General features: G+C 46.1%; 1 protein-coding gene across 4 annotated transcripts in view; it reads left to right on the forward strand.

Moving 5' to 3' along the window:
• The window catches only part of LOC122381604 (glucose transporter type 1-like), a 72,988-nt gene that overhangs the window by 26,752 nt on the left and 26,696 nt on the right, over positions 1 to 19,540 (forward strand). For all 4 annotated transcript variants that reach the window (XR_006256557.1, XM_043365975.1, XM_043365976.1 and 1 more), the window contains exon 7: positions 14,358 to 14,465. Coding sequence is in view for 3 of the 4 variants with exons in the window: in XM_043365975.1 (XP_043221910.1) it covers positions 14,358 to 14,465 (108 nt within the window). In the remaining variant the exon portion in view is untranslated. The remainder of the gene's footprint in view (positions 1 to 14,357; positions 14,466 to 19,540) is intronic.

Below are 19,540 nucleotides of genomic sequence, written 5' to 3' on the forward strand. Positions count from 1 at the left end.
AGCTCTGACTCCTCGGCTATTCTGGTTATTTCCGTAATTACGAGGAAGCCAAAACAGACAAGTCATCCTGAGGGATTATTAGAAGGTTACGTTAAAAACTTGTCTTCTGTATCTGTTAGATTTAACTAATAGTTAAACACCTTAGCAACCGCATTTCATTTGACAGCTGCACGGTTGGATTCAACATTTATCGTCAGACAATCGACAGCCAGCCAGCCAATTGTCGTCATTGGCTGTAGAGTGATATATTTGCTGTCTGAGTCCCTGCACTCATCTTTTCATTCCAGCTGGGAACCTGTCCAATATCTTTCCTCTGAGCTGCGCCAATGCGAGCCGAGGCCCATGAAATGCCCGCCTGTGCCGAGCCGAGTCCGGAGCGTTCGTCGGGGTCGAATTGCAGGCGGTGCCGTGACTGGCGGCCGGCCGGTGCCACGTGGGGTGGGCGGGCTGCCAGGACGGTCGTCGTGTCGCCGTCTCGGGGAGGGTGGGGTCCTTCCTCCGCCCCCGCACGACGGTCCGATTCGGGAGCACCCGGTACGTGAGCAGTCTCTAATGACGGCGGCTGATGGCTCCGTGTGTCGGTCACGTGCTCTCAGGCAGACAATGGAGGCGAGCATCTCTGTCTGACCGTGTGGGGGTTTGATCGGGACACCTCTGAATGAGCTGGTGCGACCCCTGACCTTTCGACGCATATACAAACATTGTGCGGCTCGTCAATGACTTGTTCAATGTTCACTGTGAATGAGCGGTGTAATTGCTTTGGTTATATGCCGTCCCAATGGCTTCCCGCTCAGTTGGTGTGTGTCTGCTGTGTTCGGTCGGTGTTCGGGTCGCTGTGTGTCTGTTTCTCTCTCTCTGTGGGGCAGTAATTGGCCCGTATCTGTCCCGTATCAGGCTATCAGCGATACCCAACAAGTGTCCGGTCACGGACGTCTCTCGTGCATGAATAATTCACCGGTCCCTCCGACCACCGTCTGCCCAGTCTGCCGGAATGCCTGGTCCACGACCGTTGGAGGCTCTTCGTAATCAAGGCACGCCCGGCTGGCGGCGTAATATTACCGCGCAGTGTCGGCCGTCCCCTCTCACACCCGCCCCGCCCCGCCCCGGCCCCCGCCCGGCAGCCCAATATTGCCCGCCGCACCGCCGCCCTTTGACGCCTCCGCTGGCGGTGGCCGCCGCTCTCCCCAGACCGCCCCCGATAGCATTGTTTGATCCGGGCCTGATCCACTTCACCGCCGCCCGCAGTAGCCAAATGGACCAACTTTTAGATGAGAATGCAAATCAGCGTGCCCGACTGGAAAAGTGTGCCATCGCCCATCAGTATAAGGCATTCTTTCTCTGAAACGATCGCTATGATGGATTCTGCTATCTTCGGTTGAGTACCAGAGTCTTTGGTTGTTATTTGACAAGTCCAAGTTTCTTCTCCAGTTTGGATTGACTGAACGTATGTAAAAAGCTGATAGTTTTTTTAATGTTGTTATCTTTTTTCTTGAATGTTGCGACAGGGTGTTTTCAATTCTAGGCTGTTCTGAATTCTGATTTCTTGGGTGATCCACAAATGCGTATTCAATACCCATATTTTATACCCGCATACAATATCCTTGACATTCACTATTCTATTCATGTGCTGCTTTCGCGTATGAAATTCCTCATCGTTATTTTTTTAACCCCCGGCCAGCTGTTATAGCGTGTGTCCCGCGGCCAGTCTCTGTGAGTAGTAAGCACACATCAGACATGTGCTTGGATCCGAGAGCTGGATCTATGATCTCAGTGGATCTCTCGACAAAATAGAGGGGTTGGATCTATGATCCGAGTGGATCTCTCGACAAAATTCAGGGGTTGGATCTATGATCCGAATGGATCTCTCGACAAAATTTAGGGGTCGGATCTATGATCTCTGTGGATCCAGCGGGCACAAATTTGTGGAGGACCTATGATCTGTATGGATCTCACGACAACATGTAGCCAATGAAACCCTTATCCTACATAATTGTACACCTTACAGTGCAATACAATTGAGAATTGTCACTTGTGGACATGGTTGTTGTAATCATTAGGTATCATCATTAAATTTGAATTTAAATGAACAACATTTGTACTACATTTAAAATAAACCAAGAACATGCACATTGCTACTTTTTGTGACCAATTGTAACTTTTTCATGACAGCACTGATGACAATCTTACCAACAAGCTACAGCCACTTTACTTCAATGAACAAACAGTACAGACAGATGCAGTGGCAGCGGAGCACTGCAGATTTTCATTTTGGTCCCATTCTTTCCATGCAACGCCAGTAGGGCTAATGTTAAAATGCCAAAATCTATGGGGGGCACTGTACCCTGGTGCCACCCCCCCCCCCCTGTTCCGCCGCCTATGGACAGATGTTAGGAAATCAAATCTGGAAGCCAAATAGGTCAGTTTTGCTCAAAATAATCCAGCAATCCACTTCTACCAGGTATGAAAACCCAATCTAGAATGTTCGTATGAGCTATTAGTATGTGCAACACAATTTCGATTCAGTAAGAATAGCAACCAACCTCTAATACTTTCCTAATAAAATTACAAGTTCAAAAATGGCATCAACTTCTTCAGATTACCTACTTTTGGCATCGTGCCAACTGCCACGTGTGGCGCCATGCCGTGCTGTCGTTATGAGAGAGCCTCCCAAAAAAGACAAACGAAATTCACAGCTCACGTTTTGGTAATATTGTTTTATTACGTCATTATCGTTTGACCAATGAAAAATCTTAATTTGACTAAAACCGTAATGATTCCAAAAGATTCCCCGTAATAGGCCCTTCAAACTAATGACGTAAGATATTGTGATTCTTTTGAAAAGTGAATAAAATAAAGATGCAAGGCACACACTCGCTTTCAGCTTACGTTTACGTCATAAAATTCATCGCTACAAAGATGATATTCACAAACAATCGTATCGTAAAATTATGTGAGGCAGAAAAAAATGAACATTCTTTTGAAAAAAACTTCAGACTTTTGAATTTCCAGTTTGATTTTTTATTTATTTTCATTATACTCGAAGGAAGAACGCTTAGCTCATTTGTTATTTGAAATGACGTCACGATTTCTATTTAGATACTGAATAATCATTTTACGGTAAATATCCAAGGCTGCATTCCAATTGACATTTCGCTTCCCATCGCTTCCGCAGGCTGTTGAATATTTTTATACTTTTGTTTATATCTCAGTTTATTTTATCAAATATTTCTTTCAATGGATTGAAATACCTTTACCTAACCAAGCCACATGTGTCAGTATCATCTTTTATTGTTTATCAATCAATTGTGTTAGCTGGAAACTGGAAAGCCTCATGGTTGTCTAATGCAAGATTGTCTTATCATTATGTAGATTCTAACATGAATTGTGATGTGGTACCTAGGTACCTACTACCTAGTAATGTATTGTTCATTAGTCATTACTTTGACTTACCTCTATGTTAAAGGGACCCTCCCACCTTCAAAAAAGTTTATGAATTGGCATGAAAGTGATGTCGCTCGGTTCAGAAAGAGCGAAAACGAATATCTACCAAATTTCACCGAAAAATATTCACCGGTTTTCAAGATATTAGACTTTTACTTTTGTTTACTTTTTGGGATCTCCGCTGTTCCTAGCGACTTTATTTAAAAGTGCGGCATTTGTTGCGCGCAACGCAGCATATACCACCGCGTCCGCGTGCTACAAAACGTTTTAGTCAAACATTTAAAGTGACCATCCCACCTTAACATTAGTTTTGAGTTGAGATAGCCAAATTGGTGGCCATGGCCTGAAAATACCGGTTTGGGCACTCACAACATTGAAAAATGCTTTAATTCGGAGTTATGGAATTTCAAACTTGCAGTTTTCAGATTCTAAGGGGCTAATGCATTGGTATGCCCCCTTAGAATTTGTGACGTCAGCGGAGATCTAACGATTTTTAAATCTTTTACTAAAACGTTTGGTAGCATGCGGTGGTATATGCTGCTTTGCGCGCAACAAATGCCGCACTTTCAAATAAAGTCGCTAGGAACAGCGGAGATACCAAAAAGTAAACAAAAGTAAAAGTCTAATATCTTGAAAACCGGTGAATATTTTTCGATGAAATTTGGTAGATATTCGTTTTCGCTCTTTCTGAACCGAGCGACATCACTTTCATGCCAATTCATTAACTTTTTTGAAGGTGGGAGGGTCCCTTTAACGGACGTTCGAAAGCCTGATGACGTCATCAGATTCCCGTAATGGTTAAGAGATAGGGACCACGCTGGTCCCACCCTGCAAGTAAAGGGAAGAAATTGCTTGAACACCATAAAGCTGCGGGGGTTGCGACCAGGATAAATGGTGATTTCTGAGCCTGGCCGCAAACTTGGCTATCTCAACTCAAAACTAATGTTAAGGTGGGAGGGTCCCTTTAATTGTTAATGCAAACTTTTCTGTTGGTATGTGAACAATCTTCATGTCACTCAATTCTCTCAAGTTGTGACCGTCATGAGCCTCCTTTATTTTGTATTCTGTATAATGTAACTGGATGCCTTTACTAATATGGCCTTTGTATAAGATTGTTTGTTTCTAATCATACTTTGGTATTCATAACTTCTTATGAAAGAAAGTTGTTAACATTTTGAGCACCTATGAGCTATGATCCCAATGGATCTCACGACAAAATTGGGGAGCCAGATCTATGATCCGAGTGGATCTAGCGACAAAATTGAAGGGTCAGATCTATGATCCCAGTAGATCTCTCGACAAAATGGAGGGGTTGGATCTATGATCTGAATGGATCTCGGATCGGGATCCATGGGATCGGATCTCAGATCCATTTTTCCGGATCCAAGCACATGTCTGGCACACATCACCCCGTATCCTGTGTCCGGCTGGTCTGTGTACACATATGGTCCGTATCCGGCCTACCGGTCCCCCTGACCCGTCAGCCCTCAGCGGCTGGGTCCCTCTGACCCGTCAGCCCTCAGCGGGCCGTACCGGACGGGTCCCTCTGACCCCGTCAGCCCTCAGCGGACGGTTCCGTCTGCCCCGTCAGCCCTCAGCGGGCCTCATCCTACAGCGTCCACCGACCACTCCGCCTCTGCCATAAACACGCGTGTGCACACATCCGGCCTCTCGACCTTTTTCGTGCATCGTGAAAAAGCCGCGTCTCGTCAGATACAACCGCTGGCTCGTGTCTGACTGGTGTGTTGGCGTGCTCCATGCCGGGGTGAGGGTGCTCTAGCTCTGTGTTCTGCCGAGGGTGCTCTACAGAGAACCCCGTATTGATGGGGCTCCCGGCCTCCGCGCCGTGGTGAGGGTTAGAGTTGCAAAATTTCCCTACCGCACTACCGGCATGCCGGTAATTTTTCACTACCGCAGGTTTTTTCGTGGTATCTGGCATGTCTTGCCGGTAGCATGCCGGTATTTTTTATTTTGCCCCCCCCCCCAAAAAAAAATTATCAGCATATGATTCAAACTTTGGAAACTAATGCGTGGTTCACACCGGATCCGTAATGACCGTTACGTTCCGTAATGAATGCGGTGGCGATTAAAAAATATCTCGAAAGTGGAGGGCACAATGCAACGCGCATGCGTAGTTCGATTTTTTTGACGACGTAACGCCGTAATGGTTACGGATTCGGTGTGCACCGGGAATTGCCATCGCTGAGCGTTACCGTTCGAATCAAGTGCGCCAAAACTCTATTTTGTTTATAGGCAAGCGGAAAATGGACTAAAGTCAAGAGCTGCTTTTAATATCAGAGCGCCAGAATGTAGACTTGTTTTGCTCTCTTCCTTTTTAATTTGTTAATTTCACTCTGACATAGCGGTCTACAATTGTATCGAGTCATATCATTGTTAATTAAACGCCGGTGGGCAGAACACTCAACACTGGACGGAGATTCTTGCATTATTTCTTGTATTACAAGAGGGCATGTCTATGCCCGTCAACGCTGAAATTTATTTCTTACATTCTTTGCTATTCGTGGGTAATGGGAATACCAACGGACGCCAGAATCTGTACTGTATACCATTTGCTCGATTGGCTTGCCAAGAGTCAATGTGGATTCAAACATCTTCAAATATCTACAAGTCCAAGTATCAAATTTAGCAAGTAGCGGGGGCAATATGGCCAGTGAAGTTTACTCAGAACTGCATGAAACTCAGAACTCAGAACTCCATATACAAGATACAAAGTAAGCCGTGAGCGTTACACGCTGAGGGCATGCTCACAAGAAATAGTAATTATTGGCAGGTTGATTCGAGCTAAGGTAAAAGGCCAAAGGGTCCGCACGTGCACACGAGCAGACCGCTGCCCTCGTCAACATTTGGAAGCTGCATAGCTGCTCGGCGATACCTTGGCTTAACCTACCAAAGAATCAGATGCAATTCCAAGCAATCGGAACATGTCATTAAAAAGGGTAAGCACGCGCACGTGTGCAGACCAATACGCTCGCTGACCTGTGAAGTCTACTAATATGCATGGTGTTATTCAGCATACTTAATATAAGCTCTGTCGGCCCACCCAATCTGCAGTTATGGAAAAAGGGTGCGCACGTGCGCACGTGCTAGCCAATACCCTCGCTGACCAGTGCAATCTGCAGGTCAGCATGGTGTCATTCGGCATACAAAATATGAGCGTTATCGGCCCAGCGGATCCCCAGATATGGAGAAGGGGTACGCACGTGCGCACGTGCAAATCAATGTCTTTGCCAGCCCGTGCAATATGCTTAAAAACATAGTGCTTTTCACCATACTTAATATGAGCGCTATCGGACCAACCGATCCCCACATACTAAAAAGGGGTACGCACGTGCGCACGTGCATACTAATGTCTTTGCCAACCTGTGCAATATTCATATTTACATGGTGTCGTCTAGCATACAAAATATGAGCGCTATCGGCCCAGCAGATCCCGAGATATTAAAAAGGGGTGTGCACGTGCGCACGCGCTGAAGGAATTCAAAACCGTTCAAAGGTCACCGGATGTGTAGTGTGCACCCAGCCAAAACAACAAACAAATTTTGAGCTGTATCGCTTCAGCCGTTCCCGAGTTATGAAATGACGAGCTCTTCTGGAACCTCTCACGTAGCACGTGGCACGCACTGTAACAGGCACTCATGAGTTTTTATGGATAGCACAGTTCCACGAAGAAAGGATACATCCCCTCTCCAAAGAGGACCGCTCATCAAACAGTCAAACCGTTTTGGAGATACATGTCAACAAAAGTCATTACGGCGGCCGGTCGGGCCGAAAAGTTCAATTTTTCCAACTTCTGTTACGTTCCGTAACCAGTACGGTGGACGCTGCCAGTTTACGGCGGCTGGTTGCCACATTTCAACTTCGTCTAGAAAAGTCGCAATGCCTGGGGAATCTTGAGAAATGTCTAGCTCATTACGACCGTAACGGTTACGGCGTCATTACGGATCCGGTGTGAACCACGCATAAGAGGTTATTGAATTGTAATAACAGCAATCTTAGCCACTGCAAAATACATTTTGTGGTAGAAGTTCCATTGCTAAGGGTAGGGGTAACACATGAGCCTCAGCATTTCACAGGTTTGGTTATTATTAGAATTGTCAAGAATCTACTGTGGTCTATCAAAGGAAGAATACTTATTCTTGTTGCAAAAGCACAAGCAATTAGTAAGTCTAATGGTAGGTAATAGGTAAAATACAATAAAATAAATAAATGTTCATGGCAACATTCCCTAGGCAAAAGGCAGAGTCAAAACAACACAAAACACATTGTTTGGAAACTGGCCTTGAGTCCTGAGATGTGGTCTGAGTCCCTGAGATACTCTACAAAGAATTTGACACTGAAAATCCAGCTGAAAAGGCAGGCCTTGAGCCTAACTTTGTCCCAAAATGAAATGAAAATGAATTAAACTAGCATTTTGTCTTATCTTTACAAGAAAACACAACATGCAGACAAAATGAATACAAAGTGGCGCAAAATGATCAGGCGAGGCAACCAAGGATTGACTTTTAGGATCCTCTCTGCCCTAATGAAAGGAAGTAAACTGATGACGTAATATATATTCATATGCCCTTTTGGTTTAATTACTCAAGAGAAATGAATTTTCTTGTAGTGAATAACACTCACAGTGTTGATTTCATTAGAATTTTATATCGTTATGGATGATTTGAAATCAATTAAATGAAATCATATTCACGAGGCAGTAGTTTGTAGTCCAAACCTGTTTTTGCAGTATTTTAATCAGCTGGTTAAAAACTGTGTTATGGCGCATCTGCTTCGAAATCCTTTATAACCTTGTGTTTGTTCCCGCGTTTGAGATGGGGAGGATATTATATCGTTTTTATACATAGGTGACTTCTCAGGAGTAGGACAAGTGAGTTATTAAGTATTAACACATATTTTTACATGATTCGTATCCTACTCACGAGGCAGCAAGCCATGGCGGACAGGAAAAAGCAGATGTTGATCTCACTTCCTCAGTTAGGAACATGGCCGAATCTGTAGTTTTTTATATTGTGACTATCTATAGTTCATTATTTGGTTGGTTGACCTGCAAAATTTTAGGAGAATGTGGAAAATAAGAACGCCTGTGAAATGTAAATGTTGATTACAGGTGAAATTTTAACAGCTGTAGACTGGAATTGAGTTTCAAAATTGTGGTATTTGTGGGGCCAACTCAGCCAAAATCAGCCTGCTGGTAGTTTTGGCTAGACAAGTGGGTGGCTGCTGGGTGGGGCGGTTACAGAAATTGCCAAAATGTGGCATCTCTTGTAGGGGTAGGCCAGAATCAAGAATGCAGGTTTTTTAGTATGCCGGTAATTTGGCGGTTTTTTTGCTTGGGGCGTGGTCACATGCGGAACTTTATATACCGTGGCGGTTGTAGCTACAACCCCAATTTTTAAAAGTACAACCCCAATGGCAAAACTACAACCCCAACATTGGAAAATTAAGAATTAGCCTGAAACACATGAAAATGAACAAAATGTGTATCCCTACAGAAGCAGATAATTGAGATATATCAAGAAAGTGAAGATATCAATAAATTAGGACATCTTTTTGAATTCCAGATGCTAAAAACATTGAAAGTGCTCTGTTAAGAACATATTATTCCGTTGAGACAGTGAGCAGAGCATGATATGAAAGTCAATCACTTCACACTTCTTAAGCATACTAAGTGAATCATATTGAAAGTGTTCCAAAAAATCTTAACATGTAACATGAAAGTGTGAAGCAAAAAAAAATCATAACATTCATCATACTTTTGCAGTGGCGAATCCAGCTCAGAGTTTGGGGGAGGGGGGCAAACCATAACAATTTATCGATTCTTTCCATGCCTCGTCCATAGGCATGGAAAGAATCCATGCCGTCCATAGGTCCATAGGCGTAATATTAAAATTATGCCGTTTGGGAGGGGCAAATGCCCATTTTGCCCCCCCCCCCCCCTGGATCCTGATCCGCCACTGTACTTTTGGGTTTTCTCACTAAATATTTCATACCTGTGGGCTGTGCTTATCAAAGAGATAAGCATAGATGAAAAGTTTGACACAAAACAGTAAGCTTCAGAAATAGATTAACCTAACCTAAGCCTCCACCCTATGTAGCATTCAATCACCATAATCATAATATCAAATGCATTTCTTAAGTGAAATATCACTCTGTTCGCAATTTTGTCAGTTGGCACAATACCACCAATCAGCACGAATATTTGGCTAAAATGACGACACTTGAAATCAACGTTGACGACCATAAAAAGTAAAAACCAATCCTGTGCGATAATTAGTGCTGGGCCCTGTTCGGGCAGCGCATCCTATTGTAAAATTTTGCACCACGCATGCGCAGTTGGGGTCTCTCGGGTGCCAAGCTCCGCCCTTCGGCGTATGACGTCACACGTGTGACGTAGGCTCGCGCAAAATCTTTCAGTTTTGCGCAAGAAGAAAATAGTAGCTGCAGGAGGCGAAAGTGGCGCGGATTAAAGTTTACCCTCATATATTTCTTATTGTAAGTGGTTAGTATGGTGTTGTTTTGGTATCATTATCTTTCTTTTCAGTGGCACATTGCTATTAACCACATTTGAACGCATTTTACTAAGTAACTGAACGAAACACACCAGTCCATCCGCGCCACGGTTCGCCGCGTGTCGCGTGGCCCTCGGCTTTGCGAGCCGGCGGAGAGGGGGCGGAGCATGGGCGGAGCCAGGCGGCTGACATCATCGCATGTGTGACTTCACACTCAGCAAAATATTTTGCGCGGACCCGAACAGGGCTCTGATAATCTTACTGACAGGTTCGCGAACAGAATGCAAACGATGCAAACTTAAGTCACATGTAAGCCAGCATGACGCATTTGATACAAATGCAAGGTTTTGGCGACGTCTGTCAAATCAGCAGCAACGAATATCAGCCTCACAGCAGCATATTTCGGGGTCTTTCGATTTGGCTGAAAATCGGTATCCAGGGCCTCCTCGATGCGCTGATTCCGAAAATATGCCTCTTTGGGGTGGTATTTTGCACCGTTAACGAGTTAATGACCAATTAACATTTTAACGGGAAACGGCGGGGTCTTTCGATTTAGCTGAAAATCGGTGTACAGGGCCTCCTCGATGCGCTGATTCCGAAAATGTACCTTTTTGGGGTGGTATTTTGCACCGTAACCGAGTTAACGACCAATTAACATTTTAATGGGAAACGGTGGGTTCTTTCGATTTAGCTGAAAATCGGTATACAGGGCCTCCTTGATGCGCTGATTCCGAAAATGTACCTCTTTGGGGTAGTATTTTGCACCGTTAACGAGTTAACGACCAATTAACATTTTAACGGGAAACGGCGGCGTCTTTCGATTTGGCTGAAAATCGGTATACAGGGCCTCCTCGATGCGCTGATTCCGAAAATGTACCTCTTTGTGGTGGTATTTTGCACGTTAACGACCAATTAACATTTTAATGGGAAACGGCGGGGTCTTTCGATTTAGCTGAAAATCGGTATACAGGGCCTCCTCGATGCGCTGATTCCGAAAATGTACCTCTTTGGGGTGGTATTTTGCACCGTTAACGAGTAAACGGCCAATCAACATTTTAACGGGAAACGACGGGGTCTTTCGATTTGGCTGAAAATCGGTGTACAGGGCCTCCTCGATGCGCTTATTCCGAAAATGTACCTCTTTGGGGTGGTATTTTGCACCGTTAACGAATTAACGGCCAACTAACATTTTAACGGTAAACGGCGGGGTCTTTCGATTTAGCTGAAAATCGGTGTACAGGGCCTCCTCGATGCGCTTATTCCGAAAATGTACCTCTTTGGGGTGGTATTTTGCACCGTTAACGAATTAACGGCCAACTAACATTTTAACGGTAAACGGCGGGGTCTTTCGATTTAGCTGAAAATCGGTGTACGTTCAGTGTCTCAGGGGCAGACAGACAAGCCGTTGTGTGTTCCTAGCCATCGTGGCTGTGAAGAGTATGCGTTTTGTTTACGATTCGCCAAACAATGCATAGTACATTTGCTCGTTGAAAAAAGAAGATCATCTAGTTAATTGAAGTATTCGGTGATATGAAAAGGCTGTGGCATTTATTATTTAGTTTCCTCAGGTTGAGATAATTTAGATCCAGTGTTATGTTCCTTTGCGGCATTGTGTTCGATATGTTGTCCTCGTTTGCAAAATATCTCATGTCTGATCAGTCACTATTCCGGTTTATACTACCCGTTTCCGTAATAGACGTATTCCAGACGACAGTGGCATTAATATACAAAGATGGACTCGTTTTAAGTTTTTTAGTCTAAAAATAACGTATTCCTGTTTAGGTCTTCGTTGTCAATTGCCACGAGTGGCTTAAATTGTTACTCGTAGGGAAAGAGCCCTGCTCCAATACTGAGTAATGTTTGTGTCAAATGTGGAAAGAAACAAGTATTCATAGGGACTGTGATTTTGGGCGTTTACCTACCGTTTCCGAATCGCCACGACCAGTACCTAGCGGCGGAACACCCTCAATTAAGGGGGGCACTGTCGACTTTTGATCCCATTCTTTCCATGCAACGCCCATAGGGCTAATGTTAAAATGCCAAAATCAAAGGGGGCACGGTTCCCCGGTGCCCTCCCCGTTCCGCCGCCTATGGCCACGACCATGGTGGCGACTGGCGATACCCGAGTGCCTACAACCAGGCACATATATCGGGGTTACATGAGCACAGTAAATACGTATTTAGCCGCTAATTCGAATTAGGAACGCATTACCGACTCATGTAGCCACCTGCTAGTACGAATCGGCGATCCGATCCGCGGTTACATGAGCAAAGCAAATACGTATCACGATCGGATTCACCGCTAATGCGAATCAGGAGCGTACTACCGACTCATGTATCCACCTGCTAATACGAATCGGCGGTCCGAACAAAATCCGCAGGGAAAGAGGCTTAGAAGCAAATAGGACCAAGATACGTATTACAGGAACTATTTCTGTCCAAAAAGAAACATTAAAATGCAAAATAATAGGTATTTTTTTCATTTGCTTCTTTTGAAATAATAATTAAAAAAATATGTCGGTATTTTGTCAAGTTTTCAAAAATAAATATAGTGAAAACCAAAAAGAAAATATCAAAGTACTTTCAGTTGAAACATTTTTCTGACAGCACTACAGACGAATCAAGAGAGGCAAGTGCTCAATGAGTCAAAGCAAGACAAATTTATGTTTAACTTTTTTTTGTTAAGTTAATTGAGAATGTTTTGAGCAGATTAAATGCAAAAAAGACATAAGATATTAAGTTTTTAATTCAGTCACCTCTATTGCTACGGAAGTGCGCCACATTTGTATGCTATTCCGTTTGTAATGCGCATCGGGCCGAAAGCCAAACTAGATCCGCTTGACGTCACTGATACGAATTTGCTCATGTAGTCGGTGCACTGAATGCGTTCTTGGGGAGCTGATGCGAATTAGCGTAGTGCGTATTTGGAACGGATCGCTCATGTAACCGAGGCACAGGATTCGGGCCGTATTTCACAAGAACTATTCTTTGCTGACTGGAAGCGTCAAAATGCAAAATACTAAGCATTTTTTTATTGGCTGCCTCGTAGAAAATAGCAAAAAAATGTTGGTATTTTGGTTTAGTCTTTGCATGTGAAATAAAATGAATGAAATATTTTGATACATAATTTTTTCTGACCACCCTGCTGTCGCTGCATGGCGAATCAGTGCCCACTGACTTAAAACAAGAAAACTTTGTTTTCATTTTTTGATTTCATGTTAATTTTAAATGTTTTTGAGCCTATCAAATGATATAAGTATTTAAAATTTAGATCAGTCGTCCCGGTAAATGCCGCAGCTGCGCCATGACTGTACGCTAATCCTATTCCGTTTGTGATACGAATTACCGGCCGTCGAGGAGTCAGCCCGGGTGAGCCAAACAAGATCCGTTTGACGTAGATAAAACGAATTAGTCTCATGTAACCGGTGCCGTAGATACGTTTGTGGGGAGCTGATGCGCATTAGCGTAGTGCGTATTTGGAACGGATCGCTCATGTAACCCCGGTAATAGCCAATAGAGGGACGACAGGGTCAGCCGTCTCTCCCTGGAGATGGACCACTTTTTTTTTTTGTAATTGAAAATGTGGGCCCCTCCCGAAAAATAGTGGGCCGAATCCGGGGACTTTTCGGGTTTTGGTGGGGGTATACCCTGGGCTCCGGCAAACTACAACCCCAATGAAAAACAAAAAGTTCCACCTCTGGGCGTGGTAGCATGCCGGTATCCCAGAAAATTTTTGTGGGGCGGGGCGGTGCCGGTAGCAGCCCATTGGGAAAACTTTGCAACTCTAGTGAGGGTGCTCTAGTCTAGCCCTGCGCGCAGCCGACTGCCGAGTGCTTGTGCTGGGACCGGCGGATGGCGCACCAGAGCGGTGATGATATCACACTCAGCGATACGAGCTGAGTGCACCGGGTATATGATCTAAAGGTGTTAATTCAGACATGGCGAGATGATGCTCCCAGATATGGCGAGAGGCTACTACACCAGACTCGTTAGGTGAATCGTATGAATGCAGTTTTTTCGTCATGCGCTGCGACATGTTTTTGTTCGAAGTGACGATTAGATGTTGTATATCACACACAATTTCCTTGTTTCAGCTACCGGTTTTCATAGCTGAATTTTCAAATCGCAAAACCCACTTACGTTTTTTTAGGAGCTTGACTATGCATGTCCTCGTCACATGGTCTTTTCTTGTGTCCTCAGTGTGTCATCTGTGTCGTCAACAGCTAATCGTCTATCCTGATCCTTGTCATTCTCACTCCCTGTCGTGCACTTCCGTCTGTCACCAACGTCTGTTCCCTCTCTGTGTCCCAGGTCTGCCCGTGTTGCCCAGAGTCACCACTGTCCCGACTGTGCCCGAGTCACCCCTGTCCCGTCTCTGTTCCGCAGGTCTGGCCGTCTGCCCGTCAGCGCTACAGCTGGTGCTGCTGCCCATGTGTCCCGAGTCACCGCGCTATCTGCTCATCACCAAACAACGCGAGCAGGACGCACGCAAGGGTGAGTGAGCCACAAACGATGTGCACGCGAGCGGGTGCACGAGAGAGGTGGCACGAACTGTCCTGCGGGAGGGTCGCATAAGAAGCATCAGTGATAGTTTTGACTCGCTGTAAATTTGTACCTATGGAACATTGTTACCAGGCTTAGATGAGACATACGAGGGGGTATCGAAGTTCTGATCATCACATAGAAGGTATAGACCGATTTTGATAATTTTTGGTTGGTATTATATTTGGTTCTTAAGAACAATGCTCCCGCAAAGAGAATCCTGAGAAGTGGTTTTATCTTATGTAGGAGAGACTTAGAAGTAAAAAAGATGAGTATTGGGCTCATTGAGGACCGAACCGTCATACAACTAATGCATTTGAAACGGTATCACACTGAGAAAATACATCAAGAACGTGAAATTAGTTTATGGCGAGGATAGCCCATCTCATGCACTTACCGAAAATGAAGAAATAATTTTCAACTTGGTTGCATGACCCTTGCAGGGGAGACAAGAAGTGAGTGACTACCAGTGACTGACAAGGTGATGACTGTGAAGGAAGTGGAGGACCTCATCCTTACAGATCGTCGTGTGACCTTTCAGATGATTGTGCAACAGAAAGGTCTCAATGCTGGCAGTGCCTGAAAATATTATCAGCGAAGAACTACAGACGATAAAGGAGTCAGCCCGCTTAGAAGTTCGTGTGTTTACTTTGTTCAAGAGAAAAATGCGTCTTGGCCTTTCGAAATGAAAACTAGGCTTTTTTTAGGAAATTGAAGACATCTTCGATCATTTGATGACTTGTGACGAATGCTGGGTCTATGTGTATGATCCAGAGACAAAAAGATGACCAAGAAGTATAAGCACGGCACATCTGTCCTTCTTAAAAGGCGAAGATGCAGAAACCGATATGGAAGGTCAATGCTATCAGTGTTCTGGATCTGGCGTAGGATAGTCATTACCGACTGTCTTGATGATGGTCGGATAATGATAAGCAAGCAATACTGCACACTTTTGAAGAAGTTGCGAGATGGCCTCAAGCAGAATCGCCGTAAAAAACCCAAGAAAGATGTTTTATCCGCACCGACAGCGCCCCCGCCCATTCGTCCTGAGCTGCGATTGAAGAAACAACATGATGAGGACATTAAATCTTATCGCATCTAAGAAATTCACCTGACCGGGTATTAACTGACTCTTGATTGTTACGGTAGATGAAGAATCCATAGTATGGCCGGTGATTTAAGGACAGAAATGACGTCATTGATGAGGTGGAGGAGTGATTTCCGGGAGAGTGCGAAGGTCCTACAATGATCGCCTGAGGCAGCTCAAGAAACGATGCAATAAGTTTGCAGTCGTGTGTGCTGACTTGTAAAGGAGTAATGAACATCATATAAAAAAATCAAATTTCTATCACATCTAATTCATGGTGATGATCAGAACTTTTCGATACCCCCTCGTATATGTTCAATCCATCCTATCACCTAGAATGTGTGATCGATCATAAAATGGGTTATCGTGAAGTTGAATATCTGGAGAACATAGTCTTAGGGAAATGATCAATGAGTATTGAGCTAGTACTGACACTGGCGGATCCAGGCTTGCGTTTTGGGGGGGGGGGGGGGCAACTCATGCAGGAGCCAAACCTAGGGTACCCCCAAATCCTGTTTTCTCATCGGATTTAGGCCACTTATTTTTCGTCACAGCCCTGACACTATGAATATTTTTTTAACTAAAAAGAAAAATATATAAATGGTAGCCCACCTGACCCATGCCTTTATATTACTTTGTAAACACTTACCATTGCTTTTGTCGACCAGTTAACCCGCTTCGAGTCAGTGCTTGTGCCCCTTTGCGGGCCGGGAGGTGGATAAACACCCCCTGTCTAACTCGGCTTCTGGGCCACGCACTGATTGAACTATGTTTCATTATCGTTTGGGGGAGGGGGCAAACGGGCCACTTTAGGCCTCTGGGAAGGGGCATGGCCCTAAATGCCCCCTCCCTGGATCCGCCAGTGTAAGAGACCATTGGAGCTGCAGTTGGGTACCTCAGACGTCAGGGTACGCCCTCAGATGTATAGGAATCGCATGGAGACCTCTTATGCTATAGTGGACTGAAAGGACCCAAAGGAGCCTGTCTAGGGCTCCCGGAGATAGACGTGGGCCCTCAGGAGCCCGCCAGAGCCCCCAATGAGGGATAAGTGAGGGATACAAAGTGCCTGCAATTGCATATTGCATAAGCCATAACGCCTTTACAAATCAATATAGATAATGTATCAGTGGCAGATCCAAGGGGGGCCACATGGGTCATGACCCCCCTTGGTACGCCCGGGGGAACCACAGGCCTGTCAGGGGCACCACCGGCCTAGCAGGGGCACCACCAGCCCGCCAGGGGCACCACCAGCCCGCCAGGGACACCACAGGCCTAGCAAGGGCACCACGGGCCTGTGAGGGGCCCCACAGGCTTGTCAGGGGCCCCCCAGGTCTGTCAGAGACACCAGAGACCTGCCAGGGGCGCCGCCGGCCTCGCAGGGGCACCATGGGCCAGTCAGGGGCACCAGAGGCCTAGCAGGGGTACCACAGGCCTTACAGACCTCGGGTGGCTGTCCCTGCGCGGTATGTCCGATTTCCACACCCTTGTCATCGCACACAAGGTCATACAGCGCCGAGAACCCGAGCAACTAGCAGCCCTGTTCGTCGCTAATAGCGCTATCCGCGAGAGACCATCCAGGCAAGATCGCCTCTTCCATCTTCCCCGTCCGCGGCTGGAAACGGGCAAGCGGCGGTTTGGCTATCGAGCTGCAGCTCTGCTGAACAGCCTGCCACCTCACCTGTCGCAGCTGCCTCCCGCCCGCTTCGCCCGCGCTGTTAAAGCCGCAATCGTGGACGATGAATCAGCACATCGTCGCTGACCAATAGGATGGGGGTGGGTAAGAGCGATGAGGCTGTCCTGAGAGTGTTTTGTCCTTGTTTTGACGTGAGTGAATGTGCAAATGTTTTGAATGATTAGATTAGCAACCGCGGATACGGATTCTGAGCAGTAATCGCCACGCATTTTGTATGTGGATCGCTCTTAAATGTAAATACAAATACAAATACAATACAAATACAGGGGCACCACCGGCCTTGCAGGGACACCTTGGGCCTGTCAGGGGCACCACAGTCCTGTCAGGGCCCAGGGGCACCAGCGGCCTAGCAGGGGCACCACAGGCCTGCCAGGGGCACCACCGGTCTAGCAGGGGCACCACCGGCCTCGCAGGGGCACCATGGGCCTGTCAGGGGCCCCACCGGCCTCGCAGGGGCACCACCGGCCTCGCAGGGACACCACCGGCCTCGCAGGCATCACGGCATCACGCAGGGGCACCTTGGGCCTGTCGGTGGCATCACGGGCCTGTTGGGGGCACTTAAAGGAAAAGGGCCACCTTTAACATGGGGATTGAAACTGAGATAGCCATCTTGTAGCCCGTGTCCGAAAACCTATCAGTATACCTCCTTACGGCCGATTTCGGCCTCCATTCGTAGTTATCGGCAATTTTAAAAGAAAATACGCCAGGAATGCGTCCTTATCCCAGGAATGCGTTCTTATCCGACAATACAGCCACCCGCGGCGAGGCTTTGGTTTTTTACCAATCAGCTCCAACCAGCTCAGCTTTAACCAATCAGCTTATTTGACACAATCCGACGAGTCTGTCTTCTGAACGCTGATTGGCTTGAGTGTGACGTCATCGCTATGCCATCATACAGTAGGTGCCGTAGAGAGTATCAACATAGTACCAATATGTTAAATAGTTTTAAATACTTTTTAGCGAATTGTGCACTTCTGGCACCAGTTTTAAAAAGAAAATGAAAAATAATAATGTCAAAATGAAAAACAACGATATCTTCATATTTCACGAAGGTGGCCCTTTTCCTTTAAGCATAGGTGGAGCTTTTCCAGGGAAGTTGGTGGGGCAAAAAGTCGTCAAACCCACAATGTCCGATTATAAAGTTGAATAAAATGCCACACTGAATCAATTCCTATCATTACAGACATATTATTTTGCATTAAACAGACATTCCAAAGCTTTTCAATGCGAAAAAGATTAATTTGCAAAGCAACAAAGTCTTAGAAACCAGCTAAAGTTGGTGGGGCAAAACGCTTATTGGTGGGGCAAAATACCAAGTTGGTGGGGCAGCCGCCCCACCAACTGTATAGGAAGCTCCACCCCTGCCTTTAAGGCTTGTCAGGGGCACCACAGTCCTATCAGGTCCCAGGGGCATCAGCAGCCTAGCAGGGGCACCCTAGGCCCGCCAGAGGCACCACAGGCCTGCCAGGGTCCAGGGGCACCACAGGCCTAGCAAGGGCACCACGGGCCTGTCAGGGGCACCTCAGGCTCCCGTGCCCCCCCCCCCCCCGGATCCGCAAGTGATGCCACACCACGCGAAACACCGCCAACTACCAGCTGCCGCGCCATAAACACGTGCCAACAACAGTCTTTTTTTGAAGGTCGACTCCGCTCGCGCAACTTTTGACTGACCCTCACTGCTACCATATTGCTTCCATATTATGCTGTGGAAAGGTGGCTACACGGATCACATAACGGATCGGCAACTCCCCCCGCGACCTGTCTCCCCTGCCACCTGGTGGGCATTTAGGTGAACTATCTTCACTAAGGAAGCGGCCGGCCTCGTGCGTGTTGAGGGCGTCGTGTCGGAGCTAATTAAGTGATTTTTCTGCGGAACATGGTTTCTCAGCTAGCTTAGAAGATACCTATGGTATACATGAGAATGGCAAGAATCGTTAGAGACAGGTTAAGTATTTGAGATTGTATCCTTTGTCATGAAAATCGTTGTTTTCATACCCACGTGGGCGACCTAGCGTCCATCGTGAAATGGGTAATTTTCCGATCGCTGTCATCTCTTACATATATTTCATGAGTATATTTTTGATAAATATTCATCTGCCGATTAAATTAAACCTGTAACTTTCACAAATATACTTGCATAAAGTAAAAACCCACGCCGGGCCGGTACACGGTACCAACCGCGCCGGGCCGAGGGTGTATGAAACCCCCGCCCGCCCCCCCCCCCTAACTCGGCTTCTGGGCCACGTA

This window comes from Amphibalanus amphitrite, unplaced genomic scaffold (genome assembly GCF_019059575.1).
Source record: "Amphibalanus amphitrite isolate SeventyFive unplaced genomic scaffold, NRLGWU_Aamphi_draft 000123F_arrow, whole genome shotgun sequence".
In the NCBI taxonomy this organism is placed as follows: Eukaryota; Metazoa; Arthropoda; class Thecostraca; order Balanomorpha; family Balanidae; genus Amphibalanus; species Amphibalanus amphitrite.